This window comes from Manis javanica, chromosome 4 (assembly GCF_040802235.1).
Source record: "Manis javanica isolate MJ-LG chromosome 4, MJ_LKY, whole genome shotgun sequence".
In the NCBI taxonomy this organism is placed as follows: domain Eukaryota; kingdom Metazoa; phylum Chordata; class Mammalia; order Pholidota; family Manidae; genus Manis; species Manis javanica.
In genome coordinates, this window is record NC_133159.1 from 121,283,174 (window position 1) to 121,305,117 (window position 21,944).

Genomic DNA, 21,944 nt, shown 5'->3' on the forward strand with positions numbered 1-21,944 from the left:
AGTCTTTCCAGTGATTTTATGTTTGTGGCAAGCCACAAACATAAAATATTGCCAAATATTTAAATATTTGGCAACATTATCACCACACTTTCTATTTCTGATTCATTTAGATCTGTAATCATTCCCTCAATGACTTTAATTCATGCCCCTTCCTTTTCATTTTAAGCTTTAAATTAAGAAACAAATAGTAGGGTGGGGGGAGCACAGAGAAGGCAGTATAACAGAGAAGACAAGTAGTGATTCTATAGCATCTTACTACACTGATGGACAGTGACTGTAATGGGGTATGTGGGGGGACTGGATAATGGGGGGAGTCTAGTGCCATAATGTTGCTCATGTAATTGTACATTAATGATACCAGAATAAAACAAATTAAAAAGTACTTAGATGATCAGTTGTTAAAGCATATAATGCTAGACATAATCCTTATTACAACAAGAAGTTTAATTTGAAAAGCTCACTTAATGAAGAGATTTTCAGATAAACATTCATTAATCCCCCCTCCCTCCTGAAGCACCAATGGAACAAGAGAGAATGTTTAAATACACAAACTCACAATGTCAGAGACTAGGAGAGACCACACTAGATGAAAAAACAACAACACATTTTTGGAAGTTCAAAAGTAAATGAACAAGCAGTAACAGATTAAGCAAAGCAGAGAAAGGTGAAATTAAGAACTGCCTGCAGAAGGAGATACCAAAAAACGGAAATTAATTTATACCACAGAAGCCCAGAAAAGTTCAAGAATGGGAAGTATCAGTTAAGAATGAGGGGTGGGGGTTAAATCCATAGGCAATATTAAAAATCTAAATAAGGAGCAATTAGATCCCTAGATCCCCCAACCAGGGGATGATCCCTCCTCTGCCTCAGCAGGTGACCCCAGGCTGTATATTCTGGAGAAACTACCAGAAAGACACCAGGCACAGAAAAGGAATGCAGTACGGTGGATTAAAGAAAAGCCTATACAACAGAGATATATGTAGCCTCCTTTACATAAATCTACTGCAGAATTGTAGCAGCCTGACATACAAAATCTCCCAGAAACCCAGTCTAATCCCATCCCACCCCTCCTTAAAGGAAATACATTTCCTGGTCCCGGAAATGTTAAAAAAAAGAGAGAGATTTATCCAAGAGAAAGGAGAAAAAGATTTCCAGATAACTGACATTTGGGAGTCCTCCAAGAAAAAAACTCAGGCAACTCTCTTTCACCTCACTGAGAATCCTACCAGTCAAATCACAAAGCTTCCATCAACTTTTTGTTGCCTCCTTTCACATATGCATGTGTGTGTGAGAGACAACCAAGATCAACCAAAGAACAAAAAAATAAAAAGACATATGAAGTTGAAGGGAAAAAAAATTAAGAAAAATAGGGACTCTAACAAAGAGGTTCAAAACCTAAATTGGAGTTTCATTAGAAGAGTTACTAGAAAAGAAAAAAATCAAAACAATAAAAAATAAATAAATCATGTATCCTAGAAAGAAAGACAGAAGTTTCTAGATTGAAAGAATTCACCAAGAGCTGAGCAGAAGAGGAAAGGCAGGAGAAGAGAAAAACAAAGTGAAATAAAATGAAAGCAGAGACGGTGTGATTTCAGACACTGCGGGAAAAGACAAACCCCTGCAATCATCCACAAAGAAAAAAACAGGTCACATTCCAAAGTTCAGAAAATTACAATGGCATATGACTTTTTGCCAGTAATTCCAGAACACAGGGAACACTGGACCATCATCAAAATCATGAAGAAAAGCTTCTACCCCAGATTTTACAGGAACAAAAGCTACTAATTTATTAAGAGAGTTAGATGAAGGCATTTTCACACATGCAAAGACCCAAAAACATTACCACTAATAAAAAAGAACACTTAGCTCAGGAAACTATTAGATCAAATACTCCCTCAAAATGTGGAGAGAAAAAAATCCTGAAGTCTCAGAAATAGGGAACCAAAATCCAGAGTAACACAGGCATTCACAGAACAATGGTATCAGCCATGAAGCGGGCCTGAAGAGCAAGCACTCCAAGACCACAGCAAAAGCATGGATGGATAGGTAACCAGGACACCAGAACTGAGTGACCACCTGATGTATTTAATCACATTGAGAAAAAATTCACAGTGAAACATTCAAGAAATGAAGCAATTATTAACTCTGGGGAAAACAATATGTTTAAGAACACTAAAGTGATCATACTGTGACTAAGCTCTGAATAATAATGATAAAGAACACTCCGAAAATATGTTTCCTTTAAATTGTATAATTCCTTATTAGTAGATAAAAGTTTCCAGAAACATGACTGCAGTACAAAGGCAAAAGACCTCTATAATATTCTAAACTAAATCAGAACTCAAAACCTTGCTGGCTGATTAGAAATGGTTGGAAAACCCACTGAAAGCAAAGAAACCATGTTAGCACGGCCTTTGCTGTGTCCCATAGATTTTGTGGTGTTGATTTACTGTTGTCATTTGTCTCCATATGTTGCTTGATCTCCATTTCTATTTGATCATTGATCCACTGATTATTTAGGAGCATGTTATTAAGTCTCCATGTGTTTGTGGGCTTTTTCATTTTCTTTGTGTAATTTATTTCTAGTTTCATACCTTTGTGATCTGAGAAGCTGGTTGGTACAATTTCAATCTTTTTGAATATTCTGAGGCTCTTTGTGGCCTAGTATATGATCTATTCTTGAAAATGTTCTATGTGCACTTGAGAAGAATGTGTATCCTGTTGTTTTTGGATGAAATGCTCTGTAGATGTCTGTTAGGTCCATCTGTTCTAATACGTTGTTCGGTAGCTTTGTGTCTACTTATTTTCTGTCTGGTTGATCTGTCCTTCAGAGTGAGTGGTGTGCTGAAGACTCCTAAAACAAATGCATTGCATTCTATTTCATGCTTTAATTCTGTTAGTATTTGTTTCACATTTGTAGGTGATCCTGTGTTGGGTGCATAGATATTTATAATAGTTATATCCTCTTGTTGGACTGACCACTTTATCATTATGTAATGTCCTTCATTGTCTCGTTACTTTCTTTGTTTTGAAGTCTAATTTGTCTTACAGAAGTACTGCAACTCCTTTTTTTTTCCCTCCCTATTAGTTACATGAAATATCTTTCCATCCCTTGACTTTTAGTCTGTGTATTCGTTCGGTTTAAAGTGTGTCTCTTGTAGGCAGCATACAAATGGGTCTTGTTTTTTTGTCCATTCACTGACTCTGTGTCTTTTGATTGGTGCATTCAGACCATTTACATTTAGGGTGATCATCAATAGGTATGTACTTATTGCCATTGTAGGCTTTAGATTCGTGGTTACCAAAGGTTCAAGGGTAATTCCCTTACTATCTAACAGTCTAATTTAACTCATTTTGTATGCTATTACAAACACAACCTAAAGGTTCTTTTTTTTTCCCTCCTTTTTCTTCCTCCTCCATTCTTTATATGTTAGGTATCATACTTTGTACTCTTTGTCTATCCCTTGATTGACTTTGGGGATAGTTGATTTGATTTTGCATCTGCTTAGTAATTAGTTGTTCTACTTTGCTGTAGTTTTATTTCCCCTGGTGACATCTACTTAGCCTTAGAAACACTTCCATCTGTAGCAGTCCCTCCAAAATGCACTGTAGAGGTGGTTTGTGGGAGGTAAATTTTCTCAGCTCTTGCTTATCTGAAAATTGTTTAATCCCTCCTTCAAATTTAAATGATAACCTTGCCGGGTAGAATATTCTTGGCTCAAGGCCCTTCTGCTTCATTGCATTAAATATGTCATGCCACTCCCTTCTGGCCTGTAAGGTTTCTGTTGAGAAATATGATGATAGCCCGATGGGTTTTCCTTTGTATGTGATCTTTTTTCTCTCTCTAGCTGCTTTTAGAAGTCTGTCTTTATCCTTGATATTTGCCGTTTTAATTATTATATGTCTTGATGCTGTCTTCCTTGGGTCCCTCATGTTGGGAGATCTGTGCACCTCCATGGCTTGAGAGACTATCTCCTTCCCCAGATTGGGGAAGTTTTCAGCAATTACCTCCTCAATAACACTTTCTATGCCTTTTTCTCTCTCTTTTTCTTCTGGTACCCCTATAATGTGGATATTGTTCCATTTGGACTGGTCACACAATTCTCTCAGTATTCTTTCATACTTACAGATCCTTTTTTCTCTCTGTGCCTCAGCTTCTTTGTAGTCCCCTTCTCTAAGTTCTATTCCATTTACGGTCTCTTCTACTACATCTAGTCTGCTTTTAAATCCCTCCATTGTATGTTTCATTTCAGATATGGAATTTCTTAGTGATTGAATCTCCATCTTAAATTCATCCCTGAGTTCTTGAATATTTTTCTGTACCTCCATGAGCATGTTTATGATTTTTATTTTGAACTCTCTTTCAGGAAGATTGGTGAATTCAGTTTCATTTGGCCCTTTCCCAGGGTTTGTGAGATTTTGGTCTGAATCAGGTTCCTTTGACATTTCATAATTCTATGTGGTGCCCTCTAGTGCCCAGAAGCTCTAGTCTCTGGAGCTGCTGAGTTCGTAGAGTGAGATTGGGGGTCGTAAGGGAGCGGCACTGGTGCCTGGGGGGAGGAAAGAGTTGCTTCCTGATTCCCAGATGCACTGCCTGTCTTCAGTATCAGAGCCAGTGGGCCGAGCACACAGGTGTAAGCCTCTGTGCTTGGCGTCTCTAGCTGCTGTAGGTGGTGCCTTCCTCTGGCTGCCTGACACCAGCACAGTGACTACCGGTTTGTGGGCAGGTGCCGGCAGGCCAGGAGGAAGGCGCGGCAGGCTGCATGTCACAGTGGGGGGCCTTGGAGCTGAGTAGGCAGCCAGGGGGATGAAGTGCCTGAAGCTCCTCAAAGTTCCCAATCTGCTGGGCAGAGCACACACAGACAACCTTGTCCAGCTCTCCCTTCTCCCATGCAGTAAGCTACGTGCAAACCCTGCTCCTTCAGCAGCTCTCTTGCTGCTAGGAAGCCTCTCAGACCACCTGCCTTTCCTTTGTCCCAGAGCAGCCAGATGTGGATCCCCGTCCTCCACAAACAGCTGGAATCTCAGTCTCTCAAGCATTCTTCATGTCCCAGCTCCCCAACCCCACCACCTCCAGAGCACCACACAATGTAGGTTTGTGCTCCAAAGCAGACCTTCAGCAGTCTTAGGCTTCCACCCCCTCCCCACTCCATTTCTCTTCCTCCCGCCAGTAAACTGAGGTGGGAGAAGCGCTTGGGTCCCGTCGGATCAAGGCTTTCGTACATTACCATTTCGTGAGGCCTGTTCTGTTAATGAGGTCTGTATGCAGTCTGGTGCAGCCTTCTTTCCTGTTACTGTTTTAGGACTAGTTGTATTAACTACATTTTCATACAGTATGTGGTTTTGGGAGGAATTCTCTTTCTTACCTCTCATGCTGCCATCTTGAATCCTCACCTGCTGTCATATATTTTTAAGGTAAAGCTCTACTGAGCAAGCTCATCATGAAATTAACGATCCTAGTGATTAACTGGGAACTTTAATACTACTTCCTAGACATTCTACAGCACAACACAGCCTTTTTCAGCTCAAATGTAATAACAATAAATGAGATCCTAGAGATCATCTTTGTCTCAACAAAGAGATTCTCTTAAACTTAGAGCATATGGCTCCAAAATGTTTAGCTTAAGCCCCAATATGTATCTACTCATGACTATGTATTTCTAATGTTAGCTTTTAAGCTAGTGTTTCTCTTGTACACTTCTGGTATGTTGATACAGTTCTGATATAATTCTGGTGAAGATAAAAGGGCTGTTCTTTCAGAAAACAGTTGTATTTGGTATATTCTGAACTGAGAGTGCTCACACATTATTCAGTATAATGAAAGCATAGAATATACCAGTAGAATATCTACTTGTTCCTATCAAATTCATATACAGAACATGATTTTAGCACAAGCTTGCCATTTTTATAAAAATACCGTTGGGGTATCAAAGACTTATAATACATAGTATAACCCAATCCTGATGCAACTATAAGGTAGCCACACATTTTTCCTTTTGTTTTTTCCTTGTATTCTTTAGTTTTACACTTCATCTCTTATTGAAGAGCCAAAGGGCAAAATGTAAACATATGTTACAGCGAGGTAGTAGGTACAAGAATCTCTATTATAAAACTCACTTTTAATGTGTTGGAAATCCCTATAATTTTAACCAATGATAATTAAAAACCAAGGTTCACTGTTCAGGTTATTTCCTCACTCTCCAAGGACTCACATGGAAAGAATGGTTGCCAACAAAGGAAATAAACAATGAAGAAACTGAGAGAGTTAAACAAATTTCTGAATGCTGAAAGCAGATGAAAATGTACAGACAAAGCAAAACTAATCCATTCCAAAAGAAGGGACTCTGTGGTTTCAAAGGCCTACCAGCCAACTGCAGTGCAGGACCTTGTTTAGATCCTGCTTCAAATTATTTTTTTAAAAAACTGATGAAGTGACCTTGATGATACTAAAGAATTATTTATTCTACTAGATATAATGGTATTCTAATTGTTTTTAAAAAGGATTCGTTATCCTTTAAAAATACATCCTGAAATATTTAGAAATGGAATAGCATGTCTCAGGTTTAGTTACAACTAAGGAGGGCAGAGGAACAGATAAAAACAATACTGGCCACATTAACTGTTGAAGCTGTTAAAGTGGATTGATAAATACATACTGATTCATCAACTACTCTCCAGTTTTGGACATATAGCTGACCCTTGAACAACACAGAGGTTGGGGACACCAAGACCATGCACAATCAAAAAATCTATATGTAACTTTTGACTTCCCAAAAACTTAAATGCTGTAACAACAAAGCAAAACTGAAGGAACAAAACAGCAGCCAACTCACAGACTCCAAGGGACTTGCAGTTACCAAACGGGAGGGGTGGGAGAGGGAGGGAGAAAGGGATTAAGGGGTATTATGATTAGTGCACATGGTGTGGGGGGTATCATGGGGAAGACAGTGTAGCACAGAGAAGACAAGTAATGACTCTGTGGCATCTTACTACACTGATGGACAGTGACTTCAATGAGGTATGGGGGGAACTTGATAATATGGGTGAATATAACCACATTGTTTTTCATGTGAAACCTTCATAAGAGTGTATATCAATGATACCTTAATAAAAAATATAAAGTAAATTAAAAAACTTAAATACTAATAGCCTGCTGTTGGCCAGAAGCCTTATCAATAAAATAAACAGTCAATTAACACATATTTTGTATGTTATGTTTATTATATGTTGTATTCTTACAAGTAAACTAAAGAGGAAAAAAATATTTTTTCAAATTGTCACAAATCTTCAAAACAATTTTCTAATATATTTATTGAAAAAAATCCGTGCACAGTTCAAACCCATGTTGTTGAAGGGTCAACTTTCCCTAGCAAGGGGTTAAGAAAAAAATGGTAATAGAGACACTACCATCCTTAACCAATGGTGGGAGGGCAGCATGCAGTAGAGATGAGAGTAAGTAATGGTCCCAAGTGAACTATAGAGAAGATCTATGGTTGGAAAGTGTGAAGGCCTAGAAGCAGAAGTGTTAATTAAATTTCTTTCTAGAACAAAGGTCTAGTTAGCTCCTTCTTTTCTCTCCACCCTCCCCACAGAAATGAAAAGACAGCAGGTCTCTAAAGAAAGTAACCATACTATTTGGAGAAAATGTTCCAAATAGTGGATGTTCGCCCTACTCATGGTGAATGTTCGCCCTACTCATTCTGGCATCTAGAATATTCCTGCTCTAACAGCCAGCTATCAAATCAGTCCCAGAAAAGTAAAGTCCATCAGTTGAACATCTATAATCAGAGCTTCCAATCAGCCTTCTAATTTCCATATCTTCAACTATCAATGGACCATCAAAAATTATAAGACGTAGAAAAAAACACAAGGAGAAAGACAAAGATAAAAGAAAAACTGAGCTTTGAGGAAATAGATTACAAAGAGGATAGAAAAAAACTTTAAAATTCCAGATTTCACATCATAAATTAAGAATAATAGTAAGAAAAAGCTACACTAAATTCTTGGAAATTAAAATCAATTGCCAAAATAGAATATTCCACTGAGGGGTCAGAAAATAAAGGAAATCTCCTAGGATATAGAGCAAGAAAATAAAGAGGGGGAAAATATGAAAGAAAATGTAGAGACCCAGGGAATTCAAAGAAGGTCTAACTTCCAAAAAACACACATTTCAGAAAGAGAGAATAAGAAAAACTGAAGAAATCTATCACACACACAAAAAAAAGCAGCATACGTTTTATCAGAAACAGACACTCGAATCTTCAAACTAAAACAACTCATCCAGTATAAGGAAAGACTGTTCAAACCTATGCATATTCTCATATAATTATAGAACACCAAGAATAAAAAAAAAAACTGCTTAAAGTTTCCAGTGAGATAGAAATAAGTAATCAATATACCAGAAACCTCTCTACTACAATTAAACAGATCTACATATGATCCCCACAACTTATCTTGTACTTAGACACTCACCAAAATGCCACTCTCCCTTCCCTCTATCTATCCTTCTCTGGCTTTCAAAATCCAATCCCAATCTTGTCCCTTTGTGAAAGTTTCCACCAAGTTGTTTATCCAAAGTGATCTTACCAACTCATGCACTGTATTTGCCATTCAATCTGTATTACCTTATGCCTTATTTCTTGAATTGCTGTAGCCAACTGTCATCTCTGGGAATTTTATTTAAACTTCTGGTTCTTAGAAAATAAGAACACTGTCTTAATTTTTTTTTTTAATCTGCTCCAGAATCCTACACCCAGGAGACACAGAATGCCACATGGATCTAAAACTAGTTCCTGGGACATATCTTAAGCTTCATTAGTTGCTTGTATTTCATCTTTAACCTAAATTCATGAAAAAGTTCTATACATTTATCTGTAACAAGGAAAACTGAGTTCAAGGGAACTGTAGGAGAAAACTCATAAAAATGGCACAGGCATATCCTTTTCAAACCCCCCCAATTATTGTATTTTCTAGTTGCAAACTACTTAATCTAAATAGTAATGAACAGTGGTGTTTAGTGTCTGATAGTATACAACTCAGAGGAAGAACACAAAAGAAAGAGGAAGATCCCTCATGAAAGAGTGTGGCGAGCTACAGAAGATACGCTGCCCCAGGTAGTGAAACTGTCCTTGACCAGTTTCCAATACTAGCAGTTGCCTATTCCTGATCCAAAGATCAATATAATAACAGAATTCAAAGTCTGAGTCAAAAAATTTTATATACCAGAATCAAATTCTAAAGAATCTATCGTAAAATAAAAATTCTTTTTACCATGTCCTCTCAAACACCTGCTGGGAAGAGACAAAGGATAAGAAACCTAACTGACTATAGGATTACAATGAAGTAGCAGGGTTTTTTGTTTTTTTGTTTTGAGAAAGAAAACCTGATTGACTCAAATTTTGGAGAACAGCTTTTATTTCCCTGTGTGCTGTTAGGGGAAAAAAAAATATGTTGTGTATGAATTCCCTATACATCAAGAAATTCTTAAGGCAAGGGAATACAAATACGTATTTTTCCAGTTCTAAACCTAAGTTAGGTTTGTCTTTCTTAGCCTAAGTAAAGCTTTAAAAAACAAAGAAAAAGAAGTATCTGTTAAGCTTGGTAATAACTACATATCCTTTCTTTCTGAGACTTCAAATAATGTGGTTCGGCTAGCATCCAAGATAAAAGAAATGAACTATGTTCAAGGAACAGTTTTGCACTAGCTTTTGCCAGAAATTCTAGGGAATGAGGAAGAGGTTCCTTTAAGGGTGTTTCCTTACAGCCAGAGCTCTGCCTAATTAAGGACTAAGAGTTTCCTTCTGCAGTGCAGCCCCCCACTTAATGTTTCAATGGTTAAATAGGCTGGGACTCTAGGCCAAACTCTGCCAAGAAATCTCATTATGAATACCAGTCTAATAAAATTATAAATACCATTCCCAGTCAAATAAACCATTACTCCAGTTTTCATTTAAAATATCTTTCATTCCCTATAAGGTTGTAGGTGAAACCTTAAAAACACATACACACACATACACAGTGCTCCCTTCTAGACACTGCTGTTTTAAAGATAACAAAATGTTTCAGTATTCCTATTGCAAGACACTCTACCTTCTACCAGTTTGTTACTATTTACAAATATAATGCATACCAAACATCAAAAGAAAACAGTGATAAAAATGTGCCTCTTTGGAAAGAATAAATTATTTGCAATCTAATGAGGTTTGGATATAAATCAAGGAATTATTGAAAACTCTTAAGATAATGTATTCCGACAGCTGTTTTAACCTTACCTTCCACCACTTGTTTTATAGTTCTTAATACTAGAACTAAGTGAAAATTATTTTTATGGACATGTGTATAAATGTAAGGCCCCTGCTCTGACCCTTCATGTTCATGATAGGTTTTGAGGGGGAAGAAGTTATTGTTCAATACATCGCTTCACTTTGATTCAATCAAATGTTTCTATAAAATACTATTTGAAGGTATTATTTTAAATTAACTAGCAGATATTTTTAACACTTTCAGTGAGATGCTACAATATCATTTCTACTTTTTAATAAAAAATATTAAAGGAATAATTTTTTTAATCACTGACACCTGTATACTGAGATGTACACATTCTTTCAATTTACTGTGACATAAAAATCTTACATTAATTTAGTATATTAAGTTGGGCCTCTATTTTGCCACCTAGTAAGTGGGAATGATTTGTGTTGATCTACAGGGAAGAGTTAAGTTTCCTAAATACCACTTATTTCAACTTATTTCCCTTAAATAAGATTTGAACATAAATTAAGGAATTATTGAAACCTTGGAAAACTGAAAATCCAGAAGGAAAGGTATAAACAATATCACTGTCAGAGAGTTCACTAAGAAAGAAATTAAAAGTTATAAATGTATTTGGATCTTCAGTTCCTTTTTGCCTTCAAGTAAACTTTAGAAAATTGTGTTCACCTACTTCAGACTACAGAGTCACAAGCTTTCTGTGTTAGTTCAAATGGTATTATTTCAAATGGCTCATAAGATAATGGAAATACTAACCCCTCGACTTGTAAAAATTCATGAAATACAATTAACTTTAAAATTTTTGCTTGAGTCGAGCCTTTTATTTGTTACCAGAAATACTCACATGTGTGGGTTTTGAACTCCTGTAGGATTGGGATTCAGAGTAAACCTTGCTGTAGATTTGAAAGGTGGATTTGCAAAATTCAACTTCAGTGCTTTGCGTTTACCTAAGAAATAACAAATAAAAAGTAAAAGTTTCAAGTACTATAAAACAGGTACTATTCTGAGGGAATAAGAAATTCACATGAAAAGACAGAAAAATTTGCTTTAACATATGGTTAATATAATATTTTGAAAGCAACAAAGAATTTCTCAGAATTAAGAAAAAGTAAGTGAAAATGATCTAAAGTTTTAGCTAACCACAAATCAGTCATTATGGTCCAACACAACAGAAACCAATGCTCAGTGCTTCAAGTCTATGTTGTTCAGAGATGCTAACAGTTTTGCAAGGAAAAAACCACTGTGAAAATCATTTATCTAAGCAGTTATATTGAAAAATCCTAAAATGGTACCATCTTTCCAGTGTTACACTTTAATGCCTTAGCAAAAATCATTTTCCCTTACATGCAGAATCAACAACTGACTGAAGAATCCGAAGTATTCTGCACCATTAAGGGGTTAAGAAACAGCGTGGAACAGTCAACTTCCAGTTAGTAACACAGGTACTTCAAATAATCATTTATGTGAAACAATTTATTTGGGGTGGAGAGGGGGAAGTTTGTCAATGCTTTATAGTATAGAAATAAAACATCCTCATTATAGAGAAGCCAGAAAATTCAGAAAAGATAAACAAAAATATATAAAACATTACATATACACCTATGAAAATATATAGGGTTTTTTTAAAACTTTATATATACTGATTAAGTTCAATTACCCTAAATAACCATCATCTATTGCAGACTATTTTCTATACAAAGATACCATTTTTTTTCTCTACAAATAAAGTCAGGCCACAATACTGTTACACTATTTTCCTTACTGACATTTCTATGTCAGTAAATCTTACAAAATTACTTCTTCAGGGCTCTACTATGTGGAAACATTGTAACACAGCTAGCTGGTTTTCTAAGCATTTGTAGCACATCTTGGTTTCATGTCCATGTAAGAATACTTTTCCCACCACTTACTCTTCACAGTTTATTATACATGTATCTACCTTAGCAAATAACATCTCTACAATTCAGACACTTTCCCACCTCAGTAGATTCAGAAGATGTACTAGAGGGCTCAACTTGCTCAGCCTCATGCTGAAAGATCTGAAGGTTCAGGTGTGCCACACCAGCTGGACAGGACCATGAGCACATAGTTCCTGGCCATGGCTCTGGGCTCAACTAGCAGGGAGGGGGCCTTTCCAAAGGATAATGTGAATTCCCAAGACAACTACACACATCATTTTCAGAAATAAGCATAGTACAGCATGACTTTTCCACATAATTTGCCTTCTCAGGTATACCAAACATTTATTGTAAAATAATTTTTATTTCACAGCAAGTAGAGGAAGGATACTCAAAAAGAAACTCTATGAAAATTAGCAAATTTGCTGTATTGAAAAGCAAACTGTATATATTACAAAAAAAATAAAAATAAAAATAAAAAGGAAAACCTGGGAAAATCCTTGCAATACAAGATAGGAAATTCTGAATATATAAAGACATTACACAAATAAGGAAAAATAGGAAAACTGGCAAGGGTATGAATAGTAAAGCGAAACTGAGAGAAAAACTTTGAAAGGCACTTAGAACTTTTGTTCATGTGAAATTGGCAAAGTTTAGAGGCTTTATTTTATACATATAACTTTTTTTTTTTAATGATAACATGTTGATCAGAGTGACCAGGTAAAAGAATCTCCAGTGCAATACACTGCTGGTGGATAAGGAAACTGATACAAGTTCTCTCATGAGAGGTTCAGCAATGTGTAAGAAAATTCTTTAATGAATATATACTCTTTGACTTCCTGGAAATTTGTCTTTTGGAAATATTTAAAGGCAGAGGATTATTCCCAGGCCTCGAAACTTGATGGAATTTGTCCTTCTGGGATTTCAAATTGCTTGGGACTACTGACTCCCTTCTTCCTTCAGTTTTCTCCTTTTTGAACGGGAATCTCTGTAACTACTATCCAATGCCTGACCCACCACTGTATTTTGGAAGCACATAACTTGTCTTCTAGTTTCAAAGTCCACAGATGGAGAGGAATTTTGTCAAAATGGATCATACTCAGAGTATCACCCATACCTGACTTACATGGTTCTGATGAAAAAATTGGGGCCTGTTGAGCTGATGATGTCTAGATGAGATCTGGATTTGAGCTGACACTGTCATGAGTTAATAAGACTTTGGATAATGTTCGAGTAGGGTTAATGTATCTTGCACATGGGGCAGATATGAATATTTGAGGGCTAGAAGGCAGACTGTAGTAGACTGACTGGTGGCCCCCAAAGATAACCAGGTCCTAATCTCTGAAATCTATGAATGTTACTTTATATGACAAAATTTCTGGAATAAGATTAAGTTAAGGACTTTTGCTACCATAAATTTGAATGAGCTCAATGCCCAGAAACCCCAAGTCAAAAGCTGAACACTGTCTGTAATGTGCTATATCTGAAACCATCATGATCTCTATATGATGCAAAATTGATAAAAGACTGAGACAAAATGCAGAACAGTAACAGAACAAAGAATCATTGTGAAAACTACCCAAAGAAAAACACCAAAACTAGCCATTTCTTCAAAAGCCCAATTTGAGGGGACAGTAGCTAACCTTTGCAAATAAAACATATCACTACAATTAAAACTTACTCAAACTGTTTTCTTGAAAATAAATACACATAATAGACACACATACATACACAGAGATTCTTTTTCAGCACTGCACTTATATTTAAACAAAAATAAATTGGGGTCTTTAAAGGATATACTGCACAAATGAACAAGCACACAAGTGTAGCAGAAAGTGCCTTTAACGTACATAAATTAGATTTAAACACACTCTACACTTCAGAAATACCCAGAACTATCTTGAAAACTAAGTATATATTCTGATATTTCACTAACAAAATATATTAAATTATTTCTTAAATGTTCAAAGCCTCTCTAAGCAGAGATGACTCAGAGCCTAAACTGGGGTCTAGGGTATGATCAAGTTATTGGCTTCTTCTCAGTAGTGTTCCCCAGCTCTCCCAGTGATGAGATCACTTTAAGATGAACTCACAAAGTAGTCTTGAAAAGAAGAAGGAACATCCCAGAAAGTCAATCAAAGGAGAGATTTGGAGAAAGGAAGAAAGAGGCAGTTTTTGCAATACTTTAAAGAGGCTAGTTCTGGCTATCTGCAACTATGAGCTTTTTTGGGGGGCAGGAAGGGCACCTTTTCCTCTCCCTTTCACTTTCTCTAAGCAAGAACCTCTATTAGCGCTGGTCCTTCTCACCTTTATTTCTCTTTCTCAGGGGCCCCAAGAAACTAAACCCTAAAGGCAACCTGTCACCATGTATTCAGATACTTTCAATGACAAAACTAAAATTAGACATCAGATCAATATCGGTTGTTTTTTTTTAGCCTGTGACATCTGCAAGGAGAAAAGAACATAAGGAAATAATATTATAAATGGCCTGTGGAGATTTTTACAAGCTAACAGGGATTAAATTATTTGTACAACAGTGTTTAAAGTAAATGATCCAGAAAGATCATAAATTTGACCATAATTCCCCATTTGGTGAGACTGTCACCAAATAATCAATTCCTAACTAGTCAACAGACGTAAAAAGAGCTTCCCCTTTATCTACAGCAGGATAGAAACCAGGTGTGATCAAACATCTTAAATTATTTATATGAAAGGAGTTTCCTGAGAGAAGACTGCCTTTGTATTCTTAAAACCTAAGCTCACTGCCTGATACACAAAATGCTTTCAAATGTTTATTGATCTGGGAGTAAATCTGACATGGACAGCCCCAGACATCCGATGCAAGTTAAATTAGCTAGAATAAATTTCTGTTGTTTGCAACTAAGAACACTAACTGATAGGGAAAACAGTACCTGACCTCATCCCATCATATTCCCAAAGCACTACTATATCCTTTAGGGCAACACTGCCTACCTTTTTTCATGTCAGAGCTTACACAGAAAATAAGGATGCTTGCTCAATACACTGAGAAAATGATAATCCACAGCGTATATAGAAAACAAAGACATTTGTTCAACACGATGGGAAAATGACAATTCCCCTGCTTAGGAATTAAATTGCATGCAGATGACATGGAATGGGTTGTTTAAATAGTACCAGGTATTCTTTTTAGGAAGAGCTTTGAAACCAGAATTTCAAGGGTGGTGCAGAGAAGATTGATCCCCTCAGTCCTCAGAGTGGCTAAGTGGGGCCTGTGGCTGCCAAACCACCTAGACGGACCTCTGTCATTTTCTGGGATCTTCAATAATATTCAACTACATTCTGAAGAACAAGGATTAGTCCAAACACATCCATTCTCACTAAGGCCTATGAATATCTTTTTCCCTAATTCTGATCACAGAGCAACTCACAGAATATTGAAGCTGGAAGGAAGACATATTTCAGCCTTATCTTTAATCAAGATGAGGAACAGCCCCAAATATTCTTCCTCTTCTAAATTCTCAAGCAACATAAACCTTCAACATCACTTTCCACAAATCAGCTAAGATGACCCATAGTTGAGTTCAACCTTGGCCAAAGTCCCATAAAGGGCAGTTGAGAGTCCACTCCTCAAATATGGAAGATGACCACCCTCTGCAACCTAGGTTACCAAAAACATTTCTCCTTCACCTTCCACAATCATAAAAAAGATACCATTCCTCATTATTTATTCATTATATGCTGCATTATTTACAGTTTCCAAAATCATCAAATGCAGTCTGTCCTCAGAGAGATATTGTTACCCTCTCCCATCCATCTAAAGCCTATGCCCATCATCAAATTGGGAGCAATTTTCTGTTCTAAACATTTAACTATCAAGTGATCTTTGAACCCTGAAAATCACCTGTAATAAGTAACTAAAACAAAATAGCAGTTCAACACATATTTCTTGAATTAAAATTATTAGACTGCTTTTTATCAACATTGCAGTACCCTCTCACACAACCTAGTAGACTTATTTTCTTTTACTGTATCCTAGGAAAGCAAGTATGTTACCCTCATGGTCATAATAAGAGAACCAGAATCCTCCCACCCAACCTGTAAGAATGGAGACCATCTCTAAAATGTTTTTGTCAGTCTACGTGTCTTCAACACCAGTGATTTCACCAAATTTGAATTTGTTATAGCAATGTTATTGTTGATGGCAATAAAGATCATTGAAGGACCTGTAATAGCTGCCTCTAGAGGATGGCTTTTTTGATATCATAGTGAAGAATCACTGTGAATTATGTGGTAAATTGTTACAGCCACCAATGAATCATAACTCCCTCTGTCCATACTTCTTTACAATGTGACTTTGCTGCTTCTCCCATCAATGGTGGAGTCTAGTTCCCTACCTCCTGAATCCAGGCTGCCCTTGGGACTCACTGTGCTCAGGTAAAAAAGCAGAAAGGATGCTTTTGATTTCCAAAGCTAAGCCTTATGAGGCTTGCAGCTTTCACTTCCCCTCCTCAGGGAAGCTACTAAGTCTAAACATAAAGCAATTCAGTCTAGCTTCCTTGACGATGAAAGACCCCATGGAGCTAGACGTCCAGAAGCCCTAAGCGTCCCAGCTGAGCTTAGTCCACCTCAACAGACCTACTAGCTGAATGCAGACACATGATTGAGCTCAGGGGAGACCAAAAGAACTACCACCAAACTAGTAAATAGAATCATGAAAACTAACAGTTGGTCTTTTAAGCCACTACTACTACAGGCCAAAGGAGCTAGGTAGGAATAAGCAAACAGCAATCAGAATCAGTCCCTCTTCATGAATAGCCACTGCCACCACAGGGAATTACACAGAAACAAGGAAAATGAGAATCTGTATTACCTTCAAGAATGCTGGTGAACTGGGATGGCAGGAAAGGACTGCCTTTAATTCTCATTTCTCCCTTGGCTCTAATTCTTAACACCTCATTTTTCAAACAGAGCAAACAGAATAACTTTTTTAATTATTTGTAATCACTGGTCATTAAATGAGGAACACACAATTCCAACCGTACAACATTATATTCAAACAATTTCAGAAATGAGGAAATAAAGGAGTAAGCAAGAACCTACTTCCATTCCCTTTTCTGTCTAAACTACTACTACAGCGAAGAAGCCCTTAGTTCATAAACTTAAGGAAATAAAAGGAAAGATGTTAGACTTGAAACTAGAAGAAATGGGTAACTCTGTCATTTTGATTGATCCCAGACTTGTCAGATCAGGCATTCCACATAATAAATCAGCTACTGCCACCTAATACTATGTTGCCCCTCTCTGACTCCATTCATTTCCAAAAATTCATAGAATCTCACTTAGAACTTTGAACTCCATCAATTAAAAAAACACTGTTATTCATCCACACAGCTAAGCATTTTGGAAACTGGATTGTTCTGAGTTGTTTAATAAGCCAAGTAAATAGACCAATAGCCCTTTTAGCACATTTCAACACTTCTGTGTATAAGATGGATTTGGGGGAAGTCTAACGTAGTAAGTTACATAGTCACAGGTGCAGAAATATCATAATTATACAAAGACTACTGTGCCAGGCAGTGGAGACAAAAAGACAATGTGGCTGACCTATTCACATGGACTGTTTTTTTTTGGCATCCTACCAAAATTAAAAAAGATGTGGTAGGAGGAGGCTAACAGGTAGGTATAGGTTAGAAAATTACTTTTGCTAGATGCTAAATGGATCTCCACCGAAATACTGGTAAATATAAATGGGGATATTTCTGTAGTCTAGTAATTTACACATTTGTAAAACCAAGATAAGAACAGCAGCTTACCCGGAAGCACTGCTGTGGTGAGGACTAAAACACCTTAAAAATGTGATGGCTAGCAAACAGTAGCTATGAAAAAAATGGCAACTACTATGTATGCTATTAATCGTAAGTATTAAAACCTACTGGGAAGTTAATTATTAAATTTGCTAAAAGAGAGAAAAATAACTAGAAAGCCTTTAACAAAATTAATCAACAAAATATATGAACACGGAAATTCAGCTTGCTTTACTGATTTGTTTAAACTACTATCCCATCAAAATCCCTATTCCTAGCCAAATCCAGCAGCCCAGGTGAGCTCCATCAGACAAACTGGAAAAACCAATATGGAGTGGTAGAGCCAGCCTACTTCTGAAACTCAGCTCTGCTACTTATTAGCCATAAACTCTTGAGCAAGTGATGCCACCTCTCTGCCTCAGTCCCATTCCTGCCAAATGGGATTAATATTACCTTCCTCAGAGGGGCGTTGGTATGAGTAAAGGTTACTATGTATAATACCACATCATCACTCAAGCTTTTTTACCCAGCTTTTATTATGAACTTTATCTAGGTTTATGATGGCAAGGTCCTGAACTAGGGTGGTAGATCACTACCACCAATGCTTCCTAATGTTAAACATTTCCCTCATTTCACAAGCTTGGGCCTCAGAGGCTGTTTGCCAAAGAAAGAAATGAAATAATTCACTCTCAGCATTCCCAACCTTTGGCAGATGACTCAGTCCTCTCGTTGGGTAGAAAGATTCTTTTTTTAACCTGGAATATCAAGGATTCTGTTATTCCTTTTTCAGTCCCTGAAGGCATACTGCTCTGACACAAAGGCATGAAAAATTCTAGCAGATTCTTAGAACTCCAGACAACAGCGAAATATTTCACTTTTGTACACATTATTTTACTATGAGGCCCTTCTTTGGTCAACAAGTCTTCAGGAGAAAGGCTGAAAGCTTTAAAAGCCCAAAACTTGCTCCCAAGTTGATTATCCAACAAGGAAAATCAAAATTAAAACTCATTTTCTACCACAGGAAAAGAGAGAGTTTATAAAGTTTCATGGAATGAAACTCACAATAGGTCCTAAGATTCTTCCAAACCTATGAACAGAGACTCATAATTAAGTCTTCATTCTCTGATTCAGCTAACCATCAACTCTGACATTGATTATATGAGCCCCTCTATGATCACCAGTAATTGTACCTCAATTAGGCACAATGTCATTATCATAGGTTCCTAGAGGTAGCCACACCTTTGAGCTAGCACTTAATTAAAGCCAACAATATCATCACTTTTAATCAGACTCTGACCCAGAAGTCTACTATGAGCAACCAAATATAATTTCTCAGACTAAACTGGGCAAGCCCTGACCAGTTCAAACCCCTTAGAAATATCCAGGCAGCTGGCTAACTCAGGAAGACCCTACTGGGATTTAGCAACACAGCACAAATGTCAAGGTTTTACTGAAATAAATGGAACTTGAGATGTTTCTCCACACTGTCATGTAAATGGAATCAAACATTCGGTTGAGCAAAATCTTGGCTTTGGATCTTCATGGTCCCCAGGCTCATGGAGGAGCAAAAAGAAAATACCCCTGTCTGAACTACATGGCCCCAGCTGAAGCCACTTCCTTTTGAAATAACAAATGCCATGTTGATCAGCTACAACAAAACTTTCTATGCGAACTGGTCAAAGTGATACCTTCTTCTGTGATACATAGGCCATACAGTGACACCTGCCTTCCAATCAGACCCCTCAACATATAATTAAGCTCCTCATCAGCTCTCCGAAGTTTTAAGTTACTGTCTCACCATGCAGCAATAGCAAGATATTAGGATTTCTAGAAAACCACCCACAAACTGACGCTTACTTTTCTGTACCCATCCTCCTAGTGGGACAAGCACATAATATGCAAACCTAGAAACCGTGTCACTAAGACACAAGCCTTATTCAGGTTTCCATCAATAGTCCAGAGCCCATTAGAGTGGCTTCCAGCCCACCCCACTGTCGAGAGAGAGGTATGTATCACACAGCAGAGATTCTCAGAAATGGCTTGCTTGAACTCTAACAAGGAACCAGAGTACCCACTGGTCTTAGGTCACATTTATTTTTCCTGCTTGATAAACTCCACAATATCTTATCACCATTTTAACCTTTCGCCAACCATAAATGCCATAAGCACATTAACCATATTTTCTAATCAGTATTTTTTCAATCAAAGCTTTAAATCTTTTTATATATGCCATGATGTGAAGAAAAGAACACCTGTAGAACACAATGAAAGAAAAACAAGTTTGTTCTTGGGTAAAAGCCACTGACTAGAGCTCTAAAAAGTGGTTCCACGCCACAGGCTAAGGAAATAAAGATTTCAGCTGACAGATAATGCTCACAGCAGCATCTAAATTGAGGAGCTACAAGAAAACAGGTATGACTTCTCCTTGAACAGTTTACTTTGAATAATATTAATAACCACACAATAAAGCCACATTTTTGTCAGCCATTAATTTCTTCCTGTATCTTCCCAAAATACCAATAAAGATTCCCAACCAGTGATAAATAACTGACTCTTCTAGACTCATTCTACATGAACTTCAATAGCAAGTAGACTAGGATAAAAGCTTTAAGATAAAGACAGTTTAATTTATTAGCATCATAGTGAAGGTACCCACACCAGCCCTGCCAACTTTGGTCCTAGAAGATAAGACATGCTACTTTACACAACAGAAATCACCAATCACTGGCCAAAATAATATTGGGTACCCACTTTTCTTTCCAGGTAACGGTAGATCAGCCCTTCTAGAAACCTTGCAGATTTAAAGATATGAGTTTACTTCACAGTGAACAAGATAATTTTGCTACAAACAGTGTCTGTGATATAATGAAAACTATATGCAGCATGCTACTAAACAATCTATAAATCAATAAAGAAATCACAGAGAGAATCAAAAAATACTTGGAGAATAATGAAAATAGAAACACAACAGTTCAAAATATTTGAGACACAGCAAAAGCAGTTCTAAGAGGGAAACTTAATAAAAGGCCTACCTCAGGAAATAGAAAATATCTCAAACAATCTAACCCTACACCTAAAAAAAGTAGGAAAAGAAGAACAAAGCCCAAAATTGATAGAAGGAAAAATAATAAAGATCAGAATGGAAAAAAAAATGAAATCAAAACTAAAAAAATAATAGAAAAGATCCATGAAAAAAGAGCTGATTCTCTGAAAAGAAACTGTTAGCTAGACTCATCAAGAAAAAGAGAAAGAAGTCAGGAAAATCAGAAATGAAGTTACAACTGATACCACAGAAATACAAATGATCATGAAAGATTATTTATGAAAAATTGTGTGTCAACAAATTGGACAACATAGAAGAAATGGACATGTTTCAAGACACATGCAATATTCCAAGACTGAACCAAGAAGAAATAGAATACCTGAACAGAACAATTACTAATAATGAAATTGAATTGGTAATTTAAAAATTCCCAACAAATAGAAGTCCAGAACCAGATCACTTCACAGGAGAATTCTACTAAACATTTAAAGAGTTAATACCTATCATTGTCAAGCTATCCAAAATATTGAAAAGGAAGGAAAGCTTCCAAATTCATTCTATGAGGCCAGCAGCACCCTGAGACCAAATCAAAGACATGACAAAAAAAAGGGAAAAGAAAATCAGAGACCAATATTCCTCATAAACATAGATAGAAAAATCCTCAACAAAACATTAGCAAACCAAATTCAAAAATACATTAAAAGGATCATTCACCATGACCAAGTGAGATTTATTCCAGAAATGAAAGGATGGTTCAGTATCCACAAATCAATCAATGTGTTATACCACATTAATGAAAAGGATAAAAACTGTATGCTCATCTCCATAGATGCTGAAAAAGCATCTGACACAATTCAACCCCCAATCATGATAAAAATTCTGAACAAAGTGAGTACAGAGGGAATATATTTCAACATAATATAGGCCATATACGACAAACCCACAGCTAAC

General features: G+C 36.7%; 1 protein-coding gene across 3 annotated transcripts in view; it reads right to left on the bottom strand.

The window, feature by feature from the left end:
- Positions 1-21,944, bottom strand: part of MAP2K4 (mitogen-activated protein kinase kinase 4) — a 128,242-nt gene that overhangs the window by 84,527 nt on the left and 21,771 nt on the right. For all 3 annotated transcript variants that reach the window (XM_073234760.1, XM_037001384.2, XM_037001385.2), the window contains one exon: positions 11,111-11,213. In XM_073234760.1, coding sequence (XP_073090861.1) covers positions 11,111-11,213 — 103 coding nt within the window. The remainder of the gene's footprint in view (positions 1-11,110; positions 11,214-21,944) is intronic.